Raw genomic sequence first — 12,925 nt, 5'->3', positions numbered from 1 at the left:
AATAGATAGATAGAGATCTTAATAAAATATATTTTATTGGTGTTTTAATGAGCTGTATAATTTTTTAAAACTTTTTTTTATAGAAATAAATAAGCAAGCAGTATTCCATGTGTGGTGTGTGCGCGCGTGCCTGCTACTTGTCCCTCCGTCGGCCATGACGGATGTGTGTGTGTGTTTGTGCGCATGCCTGCTCGCTTGTCCCTCCGTCCGCCGTGACCATCGACATAAATATACGGTGGTGACGGGTGGTGTGACTACAGACAAATGCATGAGGGAGTTAGCAGCCTTAACAGCTTGATGAACAACTCTCCCCACGTTTTAAAAATGCTAATATAATGTTTCTGCTATGCTAAATAATGATTTCTATATAAAACTACAAAGTCCGACAGGAGGACGAGAGTACAGGTCTGCACAATGGAGGGGGGCGGAGTTTACAGCTCCTCCTCTAGATTTAAAGAGACAGTACCCAAAAACTATAAAATTATAAAATTATTTATATTGTATTGATATTATTATATATTATATATAAGATTATAATATATATATATATATAATATTGATATTATATTGAACTAATATTATATATATTTAGCATAGAGTACCCAAAAACGGCTCGTTCTCAAGACTCTCCTCAGAACAGGGTCTGTAGAGCAACAGTAATGAGGAAATCAGACCAAAGAACTGCAGTTCGACTGTATTTAGACCCCAACTGAAGGATTTAGATGTAAAAAGGAATAACTTAAAAGCATTTATGTCTCCTTTAATACAATTTTAATGTACACAAATTAACTACGGTTTTAATAATTAAATCGGTGCCAAAGTACCGCAGCATTTTCCTAATGTTGTGGTTCTCGCACATACGGCAATAAAAACCCTTCTGATTCTGATTTACGTATAGTTGTATTGCGCATGCGCATTACGCCATTTGCAACAGCGCATTGCAGTCTCTTCCTGGTTACGGTTGCTACCCATGTCGATGGTTGCTACGAGAGGCGCTTACAGGGCTGGTTCAGAGGACAGTAGTTTCAGCTGAAAACATCACTAGAGTCTGGTTGTAGACAAGAATACTGCAGTTCTGACCCCTCTCAGGTAAAAGAAACCAGTCGAGCTTCACGTTCATTCAGAGAAATGTGTTTACGAGAGACAAATTTAACGCCTAATTGATGTATTTTTGCTTCGCATGTACGGAGGTCACAGCTAGTTTTCTCCTGTTATCTTGGTGTTTGATTTTGATTATTTATAATGCCTTGTATAAATGGATAAATGATTAGTCAGACTCGTTTGTTTGAATTTTAGCTAGTTGTTTTCAAGTTTATTCAACAAGTTACCGAGATGTTTTGTTTTTAAACGAGCCAAAAGGTGGCTAAGAACTTTGCCGTCATTTGTTTATTGTTTTAGAAAAATAAACTGCCACAAGTCAGAAAAAGATCAAACATCAAGATGAATATAAATGTCTTAGATAAATTAAGTGATACCAGAATACATTTGATCTTATTTTGTCTGTGGTCTGCTCAGAAAGAATAAACAAAGCTGATCTCAATAATACATGAGCTGTGGAACTTTGCATGTCTTGCTACATGGGCATAATAGGACCCACCTGTAATTTTGGCTATTGCTGCAACAATAGTCATGTTCGCTTTACATTTAGCAAGAATGAACAAGCAACAAGAAGCAGGTCAGAGTGAAAAGCAGGAGGAGGAGGTGACGGGACTGGTTTGTCTGGAGGCTGATCTCCAAGATGGACAGTGAGTTACAGCTCAGTTTTTTACCGAATAAAAGGATTTGATTTCAAATCTGCCCACGGTGATGCAAAGCTTCAATTTACTCTTTTTACACTTTTGCTTCTACGAAGAATGAGAGAAGTGGCTGTGGATGACCAGAAGGTGCTGCTGGTCCGAATCCAGGGTCAGTACAGTGCTGTGGGAAGCAGGTGCTCCCATTACAGTGCTCCTCTAATTAAAGGTAAAGCTCTTCCACCTACTTTACTGTGTGCAACAAACACGACCGTGTCCAGAACTAAAATGGGGATATTTCAGGAGCTCTGGTTGGGGATCGAGTGAGATGTCCTTTTCATGGAGCCTGCTTCAATGTCAGAACCGGAGACATAGAGGAGTATCCGGGCCTGGACTCTATCCCCAGCTACAAGGTTAACCACACCACTTTTGTGGCAAATTGCCTTTTGCTGTTCAAAAATATATATATAAAAAAAGTCAAAATTGTGATATATTACTTGCTGCAATTTAATTATTTCAGAATCAGAAAAAGGTTTATTGGCATTGTCAGTGAACAAACAATTCACAAACTAGGAACTTGCTTTGGTTCTAATGTGCTACATATAACATGAACACACAATAAGAATAAAAATAGAATAAAACTATAAAAATAGAATAAAACTAATAAAATAGAATAAAACTAAATAAAAATAGAATAAAACTATAAAAATGTAATAAAACTAATAAAATAGAATAAAACTAAATAAAATTTGGAACTAAACTAAATTTGGAACAACGTGTTTGTTTTTTTATGCATCCTTTAAACAAAAATTCATAAAACTAGTAAATTATAAGTTATAACATTTCTAATGATATTACATATTAGAATTGGGTATTTTTACTGGCAGGTTTCTATATAAACACACATACAGGCCGTTCATAAAAGGATTTATGCAAAAACACAGCAGTGAAATCGTTCTTTAGTATGATGAAAATGTATTCCTGTTAAAGTACACCATTACAGTTTCCTCTCCTCACATCCTGCAGCCAACATTTTTACACTGATTTGGTTTTCTGTGACAGGTTAAGGTTGAGGACGGTAAGGTTTATGTGACCATAAACAAAAAGGTGAGCTGCATCAGTCAATTTAAAAATGTAGAAGTTTTGTTTTATTTGGTACTAAACCACATTTATCCTCACCTTCAGTCTCTGACTTTGACCAAGCGGGTGAAGGAAATGTTCGCCATCCAGCCTGGCACCAAGCACACTGTTCTGCTGATAGGAGGAGGTACGTTTTATGTTTAAAATATTGGTAAATTGGATGTTTAGGGACAGATCCTCAAATTATTCAACCATTTATTTTCACAAAAGAACATAAATAATTTTTTTGACAAATGTTGGGATTTCAGGCCCTGCCTCTCTGGTTTGTGCCGAGACCCTTCGGCAAAACTGCTACCCAGGGCATATTGTCATAGTAACCAAAGACAGCCTGCCACCAATTGACAAACCCAAACTGAGCAAGGTAAGGGCATGCCTAGAAGGGGGGGGGGGGGACTAAACCACATTTATCCTCACATTGAAACACCATTAATAACAAGTACTCTTGTCTTATTTGTCTTCTACAGGCGATGAACTTGGAAAGCAGCAGCATCCTCCTCCGGTCAGGTGACTTCTATCAACAGTATGCCATAGAAATGTGGATGGGGAAAGAAGTGGGAGCTACATGGCATGTTTGTGATTTGTTATCATTCTAGATCATTTTGCAACTCAGGCTCTGTGTGGGTATGTTCTCTTACAGGTGGTGTCTGTGCATCCACCTGATAAGGTGGTGAAGATGAGCGATGGCACCTCCAAGCGTTATGACCAGCTGCTCATCGCCACAGGCTGCAGGCAAGACTCCACATCCCATCTCGCTTTAAAAATATTAATACTCAGATTCAGCAGTTTGGTTTTCATGATATAAAAACAATTACAATGAGTTTCTGGCTTCAGAGCTCGGCCGCTCAGCTGCCCTGGTTCAGACTTGAAGGGGGTGCACCTGCTGCAGAGTTATGACGACGCCAAAGAGATTCACTCCTCCTCTGTGGGCCAGAGAGCTGTTGTGATTGGAGCATCTTTCATAGGTACGGCGCTCAGATTTACTATTAGTATTAAACACGTTTGTTGGTGCTAGATGTGTAAAAAATATTAATTATTTATTAACAAAATAGGTATGGAGGTAGCCTCTTACCTATCAGATAAAGCTACCAGTGTGGCCTTGGTCGGCTCCGCCTCCTACCCGTTTGAGAAGTCCCTCGGACCGGAGATTGGCAAAATGACGATGGCGGTTAAGATTAGCTAAAGTTGATCATTTTTGTTGTTGTGATTCTTCTGTTTGATAAAAATAATTGCTTCTGTTTAAGATGCTGGAAGAAAAGAATGTGAAGTTTTTCATGAACGACAGAGTGACAGAGATCAGAGGGGAGAATGGAAAGGTAGCCCTGACTCTACACTGTTAGTTTAAACTGGACGGTTTGTCTTGTCTGAGTTATTTCACTGAGTCAGTAACATGAAACTGTCTCACTGAAAGCTGTACGTGACTAAACCTTCAGGTGAAAAACGTGGTGCTGAGCAGCGGAGCGGTCCTGGAAGCTGATGTGGTGATCGCTGGGATTGGTATTTCTTCTTCAGATATTTAGTGTTTTTATGTGGAAAAAAATAAACATCTATGCATGCAGGAGAGGAAATTAGCCTCAAAATAACATTAAAGGTGCATTATGTATAAATGAAGTAAAAATGACATCCTGTGGTAAAATGTGGTTACTGCAACCACTTTAAACAAGTCTGGAGCTTTTTGCTGACCGTTGTCAAATTACAGCTGTCGGCGCCGCAGCATTAGCTCGCAGGAGACACGGCAATCTCACACTCACTGATGGTAAACAGTAGCTACGTTCCTCCTTCCTTTGTTATTATGAAAGGAGAAAAACTGGCAACCCAGCAGTCAGCTGGATATGAAAAATGTTTCAGTATAACCTTCCTTCCAAAATGACTGAAACATTACTCTAATGGGCTTTTTTTCACTGTAAAATTTTCACTATATTCTTACATACTGCACCTTTAATTTTTCAATTTAAGACAAACTACCAAAGCAAGAATGAAGGTCTATAAACAACTAAACATATAAATAACAGTACAGTATTTCTTAAAGGGTTCACTCAAAAGTTGACCATTAAAATGTTAAATCATTACCAAAAATAACACTAAAATAAAAGTTAATCAGTGAATCATGCTGCTCTAATAAATCTAATGCTTAGATCATTTTCTTTCTTTAGGTGTGATCCCAAACTCTGACTTTTTAGCAGGAAGTAAGGTCGCTGTGGATTCAGGGAAAGCTGTAATTGTTGACAAGGTAACAGAAAACAACACTTAACATGAAAATAACTGGAAATCAAACATGAAGATCACATTAAACTTGAATTTTATGACATAAATGGATGTTTGTGACTTACCATATTTGTTTATATTTCTTACCAGGCATGGCTACTTTAGTTTATTTTGCATAATTCTCAGGTCATTTTGTCCATCTGGATGTTTTTTCTACTCTGTTTTTCCAGTACATGAGGACCAATATCCCAGACATCTTCAGTGCTGGAGATGTTGCTTCCTTCCCTTTGAGTATCCGTGGTGACCAGCAGGTCAACATCGGTCACTGGCAAATGTCTCATTCTCACGGTAAAATAACACAGTGGCTGTTTATTCAATCCTTAAGATATTTTAATGTAACCATGTTGTTTTATTTTATAACACCAGGAAAAGTAGCAGCCCTTAATATGCTGAAGAAACCTACAAAAATCGAGTCTGTTCCTTTCTTCTGGTCCGCTCTTGCTGGAAAAAGCATCAGATATACAGGCTGAGTATTTAAAGTGACAAACTGTAAACACGTTTGTTCGGCTTTGTTCAAATAATCTGTTATTTACTCTTATTAGTTGACATGCGCAGCATAAATAAAGTTCTGTATTCATTGTGTTTCTCTTCCAGGCTATGGAGAGGGATACACGGAGATCCTAGTGAAAGGCAAAGTAGAAGAAAGGAAGTTTTTGGCCTTTTACATAAAGTGAGCAGTTGTGAGGAAGCGTCCGATGCCTCTGAGGAGAAGTTTCAGCCCTTTTGTGCTGAACAGCTGTTTCTGTGCTAAACAGGGATGAGGAGGTGGTAGCTGCTGCCAGTCTGATGTTTGATCCTGCTGTGGCTCAGGTAGCAGAGCTGATGGCCGAGGGCAAAAACATCACAAAGAAACAGGCTCAGTGAGTGACTGCGTGTACTTTTACAATCTGGAAAATTTAGAGCCTTTGCATTAGATTTTTAAGATTATTGGTGGTAAAAAGAGAACTTGAATGATTTATATTGATTTCATGGTATTTGATGTTATTTATGTAATCATTTAGAAAAATCAGCTTCTATTTTTAACCTAGTGATATAGTTTTTTGTGTATAACACTTCTGCATGTGCATGACTTGCCTCACTCTTTTAGGTCTTCACATATGCAAGATTTAATTTTTCTTTTAATAATTTAATAAGTCTTCTTGGATTTATTGATTTAAATCTGGATACTTTCTAAATATTAGGATAAGTCCCTGAAATTTTCTGGACATTTTTGCAAGAGAAAAAAATAATGAAATCTCCCACTTGTTGGATATTTATTTAGATAGTTAAACCAAAAAATTACAAAAAAGTTCTGTTCTCTATGATCTGTGCGTTTCTAACTCCTGCCTGTTTTTACTTCTCTGGTCTGCAGATCTGATGACTTGAGCTGGCTCCAGATGTAACCAGATGTTTTCAGGAGCAGAACCTCTCAAAGACAGAGGTCTCTCTCTCTCTCTCTCTCTCTCTCTCTCTCTCTCTCTCTCTCTCTCTCTCTCACTCTCACTCTCACTCTCACTCTCACTCTCTCTCTCTCTCTCTCTCTCTCTCTCTCTCTCTCTCTCTCTCTCTCTCTCTCTCTCTCTCTCTCTCTCTCTCTCTCTCTCTGCCTAATATTGCTCTAATCTGTTGCTCCATTTATTGCCTCAGGAAACCAATCAGACCTCCCATCTGGTCTTCTCAACAGTGATGTTACCATAGCAATGGAGAGCTTTATTGAATTTGCTCATCTTGCACTCTTAAGTAGTCAGATAAAGTAGAGTTAGTCTGTTTTATTTTCTTGTTAAAACAGCATAAATTGCATAATGTGTGAAATGTCGTCCATTAAAGTGCCTTTAAATGTTGGTTTTTCTTCATGATTTATTAGAGTATTTTTAACGATTCTCCATCATTTCTGCTCCACTCAGTTTAAAGTTCTGGGGGACTCATCAGTCCTGTTACTCTGGTTTCTCTTTGGATAAATCACGTTTACATTGTGTTTCCATGCAAATGTGCTCTTCTGACAATGTTACTGCTATAGCAGGTTGGAGGATTCAATGTTTTATGATGAGGACGAAGTTTGGGTGAACATCGTTGGTTTGTGAGTTTTATAACTGATTCAATAAAACTTTAATTTAAAAAGTGTCTGAATAGATGGTGCACCCTCTTCAAGTTTGAACCAGGACAGCTGAGTGACCAAGCAGGCCCTTTATTGTTTTTGTCATCTGACATAACAGTCTCTTTATTTTTGATAACTGATGTCTTTAACGGAAGTGTGTTACCTCACAAATATTACATAAAATCGACCGACTCGGTCGGGGGAAGTGTGCAACTTTTTCTCTTAGCTTTTTAGGTCACCATGGCTACGTTATTGGCAAAAGCTCTTTGTCACCAACAACATGAACTACATTTCCCAGAATGTAACAGTTTGATGATGCCATTGTTCTAAACAAAAACTGGAAAAATCCCCCTCATTGGATAACATGTTTTTGAGCTTTTGGAGTTAAAAATCCTACATTCTAGTTCTAAGACAATGGGGAACAAAAGTTGTCGAAATCATTTTCAAAAGTCTGATGTGTGGGGGCGTGGCTAAGCATAAAATATTCACCTTTTGCCATCAAACTCCTTTGTATAATAACTCCCAGACACATGATCAGAGCCATTTCAAACTTCTCTCATCAGACGTCTCAACGTCTCTCATCACAGGCCAGATCTCAAGACAGTGTATTTTCCTGCCATCACCAAAGCCACGCCCCCTGAAAACAGGAAGTCTATTGTTTTACCAGAAAAGATCAATTTTTGACCCTTTGTCTCTAATCAACATAAGCCACTGCCCAATTACAGACAACATTTTGGTGCAGTAAAGTATCGTGCTGAGAGCTGTGGTGGTGCGGCGAATGCTGATGTCATGGCGTGGCCATACGTTTGGCTGTAATTTCAATGTACATTCTCTGATCTGGACCAATTTAAACACGAATGAAACAAATGTTTGCAAATTGTTGGTGAACTTGCCCTAATTCCGCCACAGCGCCCCCTACATCCATTTCAAACTTTAGCAACTTTTACAAACAAGTTCACAACCTTACCACAGTTGCTTTGCGTCATCACACAAAAGCTGTCAACACATTAATGTGGTCATTTGTTGAAATAACTTTAGCTCCGCCCCCTTAGGGATATTTTTCTCTAAATAAAACACGCAAGATCTGATTCTCACAAAACTACATAAACCTAAGAACTGCTAAATGGGACTTAACTTGATTCAGAGACAGAGCCCTCTAGATTGATTAAATCTTTATTAATCCTACAAAAATGGTTACAACTCTACTAAACTTGCTTTATTTCTTCTTACACCATCACTTAACACATTGATATGATAAAATTTGGTGAATTATGTTTGGCTCCGCCCATTGTGTGACACTTGGCTATACATGAAGCTTGCCTTGTCCCATTCAAACCAAACTGCACATAAATGATCTTTGTCAATCTAGGAACAGCTGTGAGGGATTATATTGGAGTTTGAAATGGTGCCCCTAGACACATTAGAACTTTGATATTTCCTACAAACAAGGTCACAGCTAAACCAAACTTGCTGTGTGTGATCACACAACAGCTGCAAGGATATTCACATGCGCAATCATTAAAATCGTATTAGCTCTGCCTCCTCTCATATGGCTGGCTCTGTGTTGTACATGCCTTATCTGATTTGCACCAAACTGCACATGAATTATCTTTGTCCTCCTAAGATCAGCTCATGTTGATTTTTTTCAATTTTTAAAATAACGCCCCCTAGATTTTTCCAAACAGCTAAATCTCCATAATGCAACATCAGATCCACACCAAATTGTGTTAGCTTCGTTGTGGATCACTGTTTATCACATTGGTTTGGTACCTGTACATCGTCACCCCCCTTCACACACACATACACACTCTTTAGTTGTGAGTTTTGGAGCATTGTCTCACAGAGGCTCCTCGTCTGTCAGCCAACAGAAACGGGTCTAAGAGGCAGAACTGAGAAAACAGATAATCCTTCTCATGAAAATCAAACAGATTTAAAATAGCTGTTTTTTAGAAATTAAAGCATAAAAAGATTAAAAACCTATTTTCAGTTACCGGATCTGTTGATTGTGTGGTGGACTCGGGTTTGTCTAACATCTGTATCTTAAAATCGGAGCAGAAACGGGAATTCTGGAGGATCGCTAACATTTCTGCATTCACCTCCACCTTCACATCTTTCTGTACAGGACACAAACAGAACATGCACTTTTAACCTCAAATCCCTTTTTTAACTTTAACTGGAACAATAAATATGCTGGAGTGATTGTTAATAAAACTTAAAATGTGGGATTGGTCACCTTGAAACTGTGTGAAGAATCAAAGTACAGCTGTTCCGGAAAATCCGACAAGGTCCCTTTATAGGTCACGACTGCACCCGACCTTGCTGACCGTTTTGGGAGTTTAAAAAGCCTGTAGGTGCCTGAAGCGTATCTGATGTCTCCTGGGAGAAAAACAGCCGAGTCCAACTTTAGATGTAGTCACATCTGAGTGATTACACTCGCCTTCTAATACCTGCTTTTGCTTTGAGATCCCTGTTGTGGACTTCAATGTGGCTCGCTGAAACGAGAAGCGGAGTGCTGAAGCCAGTTTCGTGGGCCAGAGATATAAGATCTTTCCAAAACAGAGAGCCACTCATGCCTTCTCCTGAGAAAAGAAAAGGGAAATAACCTAAAATCAGAGGATTGTGTTGTTAGGGACTGTTCGTTTTAGTTTTAACTTCACCCCACAGAACTGGATCCTGCTTCATGTGCTCTGGAATAACTCTGCTTGCAAACATGTCACTGAAGTAAAGTTCACCGCCCTCCTGTTTAAAATAAATAAATATTTCAGCATATTTTGGTGGGAAGTTTCCCTCTTTATCCTCACAAAGCTGTATCATAACTTTTCAGACCAACCTTTAGGATGTTGTAGGCTTCCTGCAGAACCACTTTTTTATCAGGGCACAGACAAATCACACAGTTGGAACTGCATAAACATAAATATCTGCTTTATTGACTGAATAAAACCCTTTGTGCTGAGTGAATCTTAACATACATCACAACATCCATGGAGCTGATCTGTATGGCTGCTTCACTGAGCTTCTCCACGTATCCCTGGACAAAAGTCACGTTGGGCGCCTCATAACCAAATTTTTTCTGATGGTACTCGACGTACTGACGAGATGCTGAGATCTGCAGAAGTGGGATTAAATTAGTCATACAGCAGGATTAGGTGTGATGTTTTGGGCTGTGAACAATTAGTTACCAGTTCCTCTGTCATGTCAATCCCTGTGACATGTCCATCAGGTCCAACAAGCTTACTGAAGGCAAAAACATCACGTCCAGAGCCACTGCCGAGGTCCAGGACCCTGCAGCCCTCGAGCTTTGCTGGAAACGGGAGACCACATCCGAAAAATCTGGAGAAATGTCATTAAAGATATCTAAGGAAACAACGTTTGAATGAAATGCAATGCCTTTATTGTCATTATACACATGTACAATGAGATTGAGAGCAACACCTTCTGCAGTGCAAAAACAAGCAAGGGAGATAAAATATGTTAAAAAGAGAAACATCAATTTAAAAATAAAAATGTAGAAACAACAGGAGGAAAAGAAAGGGTTGCACGGTTCACAGGTATGAATGCAAAAATTATGTGAAGAAAGAATAATTTCAAATATTATTTACAAAATTGTATATCCCAGTGCGGGTTATTGCACATGATCAATTTCACAGAGTCAGAGTTATTATACAGAGTTCTCACACATGATCCATATTGTGCAGTAGTGATGAATATATTTGGTATGTTAGGTGGTATTGGGGCATGTTATATATCACAGTGTAAAGTTGTTTTGCAATGCTGACAGAATATCACAGTGAATGTATGGAAGAGGGCCAGTAGTGCCTTTTTTAACTGAGTCAGTGCATATGAGAGTTTAGAGTGATGATGGCTTTGGGAAAGAAACTTTTAAAGTCTAAAGTAACTTTAAACAGTGATCAGTGTTTGCAAATCTCACCTTTTGCTGACCTCATGGTGAACTTGACCCAGAGCCTCAGTGACACTTCTAGGCAGCGGACTGCAAGTTGACCAGCAGGAGGCAGCACTGGTCTGCAGATCCCTGGAAGTCTCCAGGCAAAGGCCATAGTATTCCTGGATGTGTGACGTCACAGCTCTAGTTATCTGGTTTAATATTTAGCTACTTCACAAACATCCTTTAGTTATAATGTAACTGGATTTACAACTGCCTTCATGTGGTGACTGATCTGTTTTTAGGATTTTAATCAGCAAATAATTACTTTAGTTTCTTGATTTTCTTTCTTATTTTAAATAGACTTTTTTCACCGTAACAGTGAAAGGGTGCAAAAGGATCTATTGTTTCACTTGCAGCAGGACATCATGTACATTGTGTGCTTTTCTGGGAGTTATTTTTAATTTTTATTTTAAGTAAAAACAATGTTAAACTAGTTCACGATTCACAAATTAGGAGCAAATTATGATCAAAAAAACTTTTCCGTTTGTAAGAACTAACCGATTATTATTCTAATGATGTTTGGAAAAGTTTTCCATGAAGTCCAAATGAACACAAAACTAAATCTGATGGTCAATAAATACACAATTACCTTCACTTTTCCCCTCATGTCTTCACCTGCAGCCATTCTGACACAAGACACGATTATAAATTACAGTAATCAATGCTCGACCAGACCTTTTCCGGTCAGTCATGTCAGTGCATCGATGCTTCCGCTCAGTTTATTTCAGAATAAAAGCGTTGCAAATTCCACTGGTAAGATTCAAGTTTAATCGGAGTCAACAAATGAATGAATAAATGAATAAATGAATTTTCTTGACGTAATTATCAGTAGAAAATTTACACATAACGTCAAACTTGTAATATTTGTCAAATTTATGTGTAAATAAAATTGACTTGTAGCCAAAGTCACACCAAGAAATATTTACATAAGGGCCTATTTAATGGAAGAGCACCAGTTCTATGTAAGATTTAAAATTTCTTAAGTTTAGTAATAGCCATATATATATAATTTATTTATAGTGGATGGGTACCGAATTCGGTACTTTTTAAGGTACTGACCGAATTCCACTGTACCGACTGAGCACCGATTCACTTCATTTGAAACGGTGCCTCGTCCCATCCTTCACAATGAGAACTTGCCAAGACAGCTGTGCATGCGCAAGAGCATTATGTCGTTGCTCGCTGCGAGACAGTTGTAAACAGAGCAGCATGGTAGAAAGAACGTTGGTTACGTATTGTAACCCCAGATTCTATGAGTCTAGTCGCAGCCCTTAAGCGAGCTGCTATTGGAAGGATGATCTCAGCATCAGCCAATCATGAAGAGCTTAAATGTACACCCACCAATAGTGGGCCCCCTTGTGGGTATATAAGTGGAGCGACTCCACTGTTCGCCTCCGATGGCTCTTAGTCCTAACAGAACCAGTGGGGCCAGTGGCTTAAGGGCTGCGACTAGACTCATAGAATCTGGGGTTACAATACGTAACCAACGTTCTATTTCGTCTAGTCTTAGCCCTTAAGCGAGCTGCTATTGGAATAATGTGCAGCTGGATGGGTTTACGCCACACTGGTTAGCTCAACCAATGAACACACCCAACAAGTCTTCTTTTAGTGAGGGACGCTCAGCCTCAGTCCAGGCTTAAAGGCTGAGGCAGCCAGAGACAAGAGTGGAGCCCCCACTAAAAAATATCATCCACAAGAGGATGAAAATCTTTCAAGCAGGGCTGATGAGGTGCCATAAGCCTTCACTCAGCCTGCTGAGGTCCAAGCACTGAA

At 38.9% G+C, this 12,925-nt stretch overlaps 2 protein-coding genes across 3 annotated transcripts; one reads left to right on the top strand and one right to left on the bottom strand.

The window, feature by feature from the left end:
- The first annotated feature begins 952 nt into the window (after nucleotides 1-952).
- aifm4 (apoptosis inducing factor mitochondria associated 4) lies at nucleotides 953-6,956 on the top strand. Of its 2 annotated transcripts, none has more exons than XM_015951617.3 (19): nucleotides 953-1,089; nucleotides 1,649-1,745; nucleotides 1,853-1,962; nucleotides 2,037-2,146; nucleotides 2,796-2,840; nucleotides 2,919-3,000; nucleotides 3,122-3,234; nucleotides 3,338-3,424; nucleotides 3,511-3,602; nucleotides 3,705-3,835; nucleotides 3,923-4,038; nucleotides 4,115-4,186; nucleotides 4,304-4,367; nucleotides 5,024-5,100; nucleotides 5,306-5,423; nucleotides 5,502-5,600; nucleotides 5,730-5,805; nucleotides 5,891-5,995; nucleotides 6,487-6,956. In XM_015951617.3, exons 2-19 carry the CDS (start codon nucleotides 1,654-1,656, stop codon nucleotides 6,515-6,517), a joined length of 1,620 nt encoding a protein of 539 aa, XP_015807103.1. In that variant the 5' UTR covers nucleotides 953-1,089; nucleotides 1,649-1,653; the 3' UTR covers nucleotides 6,518-6,956. The 2 variants fall into 2 exon arrangements, with proteins under 2 accessions (XP_015807103.1, XP_015807104.1); XM_015951618.3 differs by having other exon boundaries at nucleotides 966-1,089; nucleotides 1,653-1,745.
- Nucleotides 6,957-7,306: 350 nt separating this feature from the next.
- Nucleotides 7,307-11,856, bottom strand: zgc:153372 (arsenite methyltransferase). The gene is made up of 10 exons (XM_015951620.3): nucleotides 11,742-11,856; nucleotides 11,138-11,271; nucleotides 10,389-10,539; nucleotides 10,179-10,315; nucleotides 10,040-10,109; nucleotides 9,867-9,948; nucleotides 9,657-9,788; nucleotides 9,443-9,585; nucleotides 9,201-9,323; nucleotides 7,307-9,098 (listed from the first exon to the last, which is right to left on the bottom strand). Exons 1-10 carry the CDS (start codon nucleotides 11,775-11,777, stop codon nucleotides 9,021-9,023), a joined length of 1,086 nt encoding a protein of 361 aa, XP_015807106.1. The 5' UTR covers nucleotides 11,778-11,856; the 3' UTR covers nucleotides 7,307-9,020.
- Nucleotides 11,857-12,925: the final 1,069 nt, after the last annotated feature.

The sequence above is a fragment of the Nothobranchius furzeri genome, chromosome 13, assembly GCF_043380555.1.
Source record: "Nothobranchius furzeri strain GRZ-AD chromosome 13, NfurGRZ-RIMD1, whole genome shotgun sequence".
NCBI classification, from domain to species: Eukaryota; Metazoa; Chordata; class Actinopteri; order Cyprinodontiformes; family Nothobranchiidae; genus Nothobranchius; species Nothobranchius furzeri.
The sequence above is the reverse complement of the archived record's forward strand: the minus strand, read 5'-3'. Positions and strand labels throughout refer to the sequence as shown.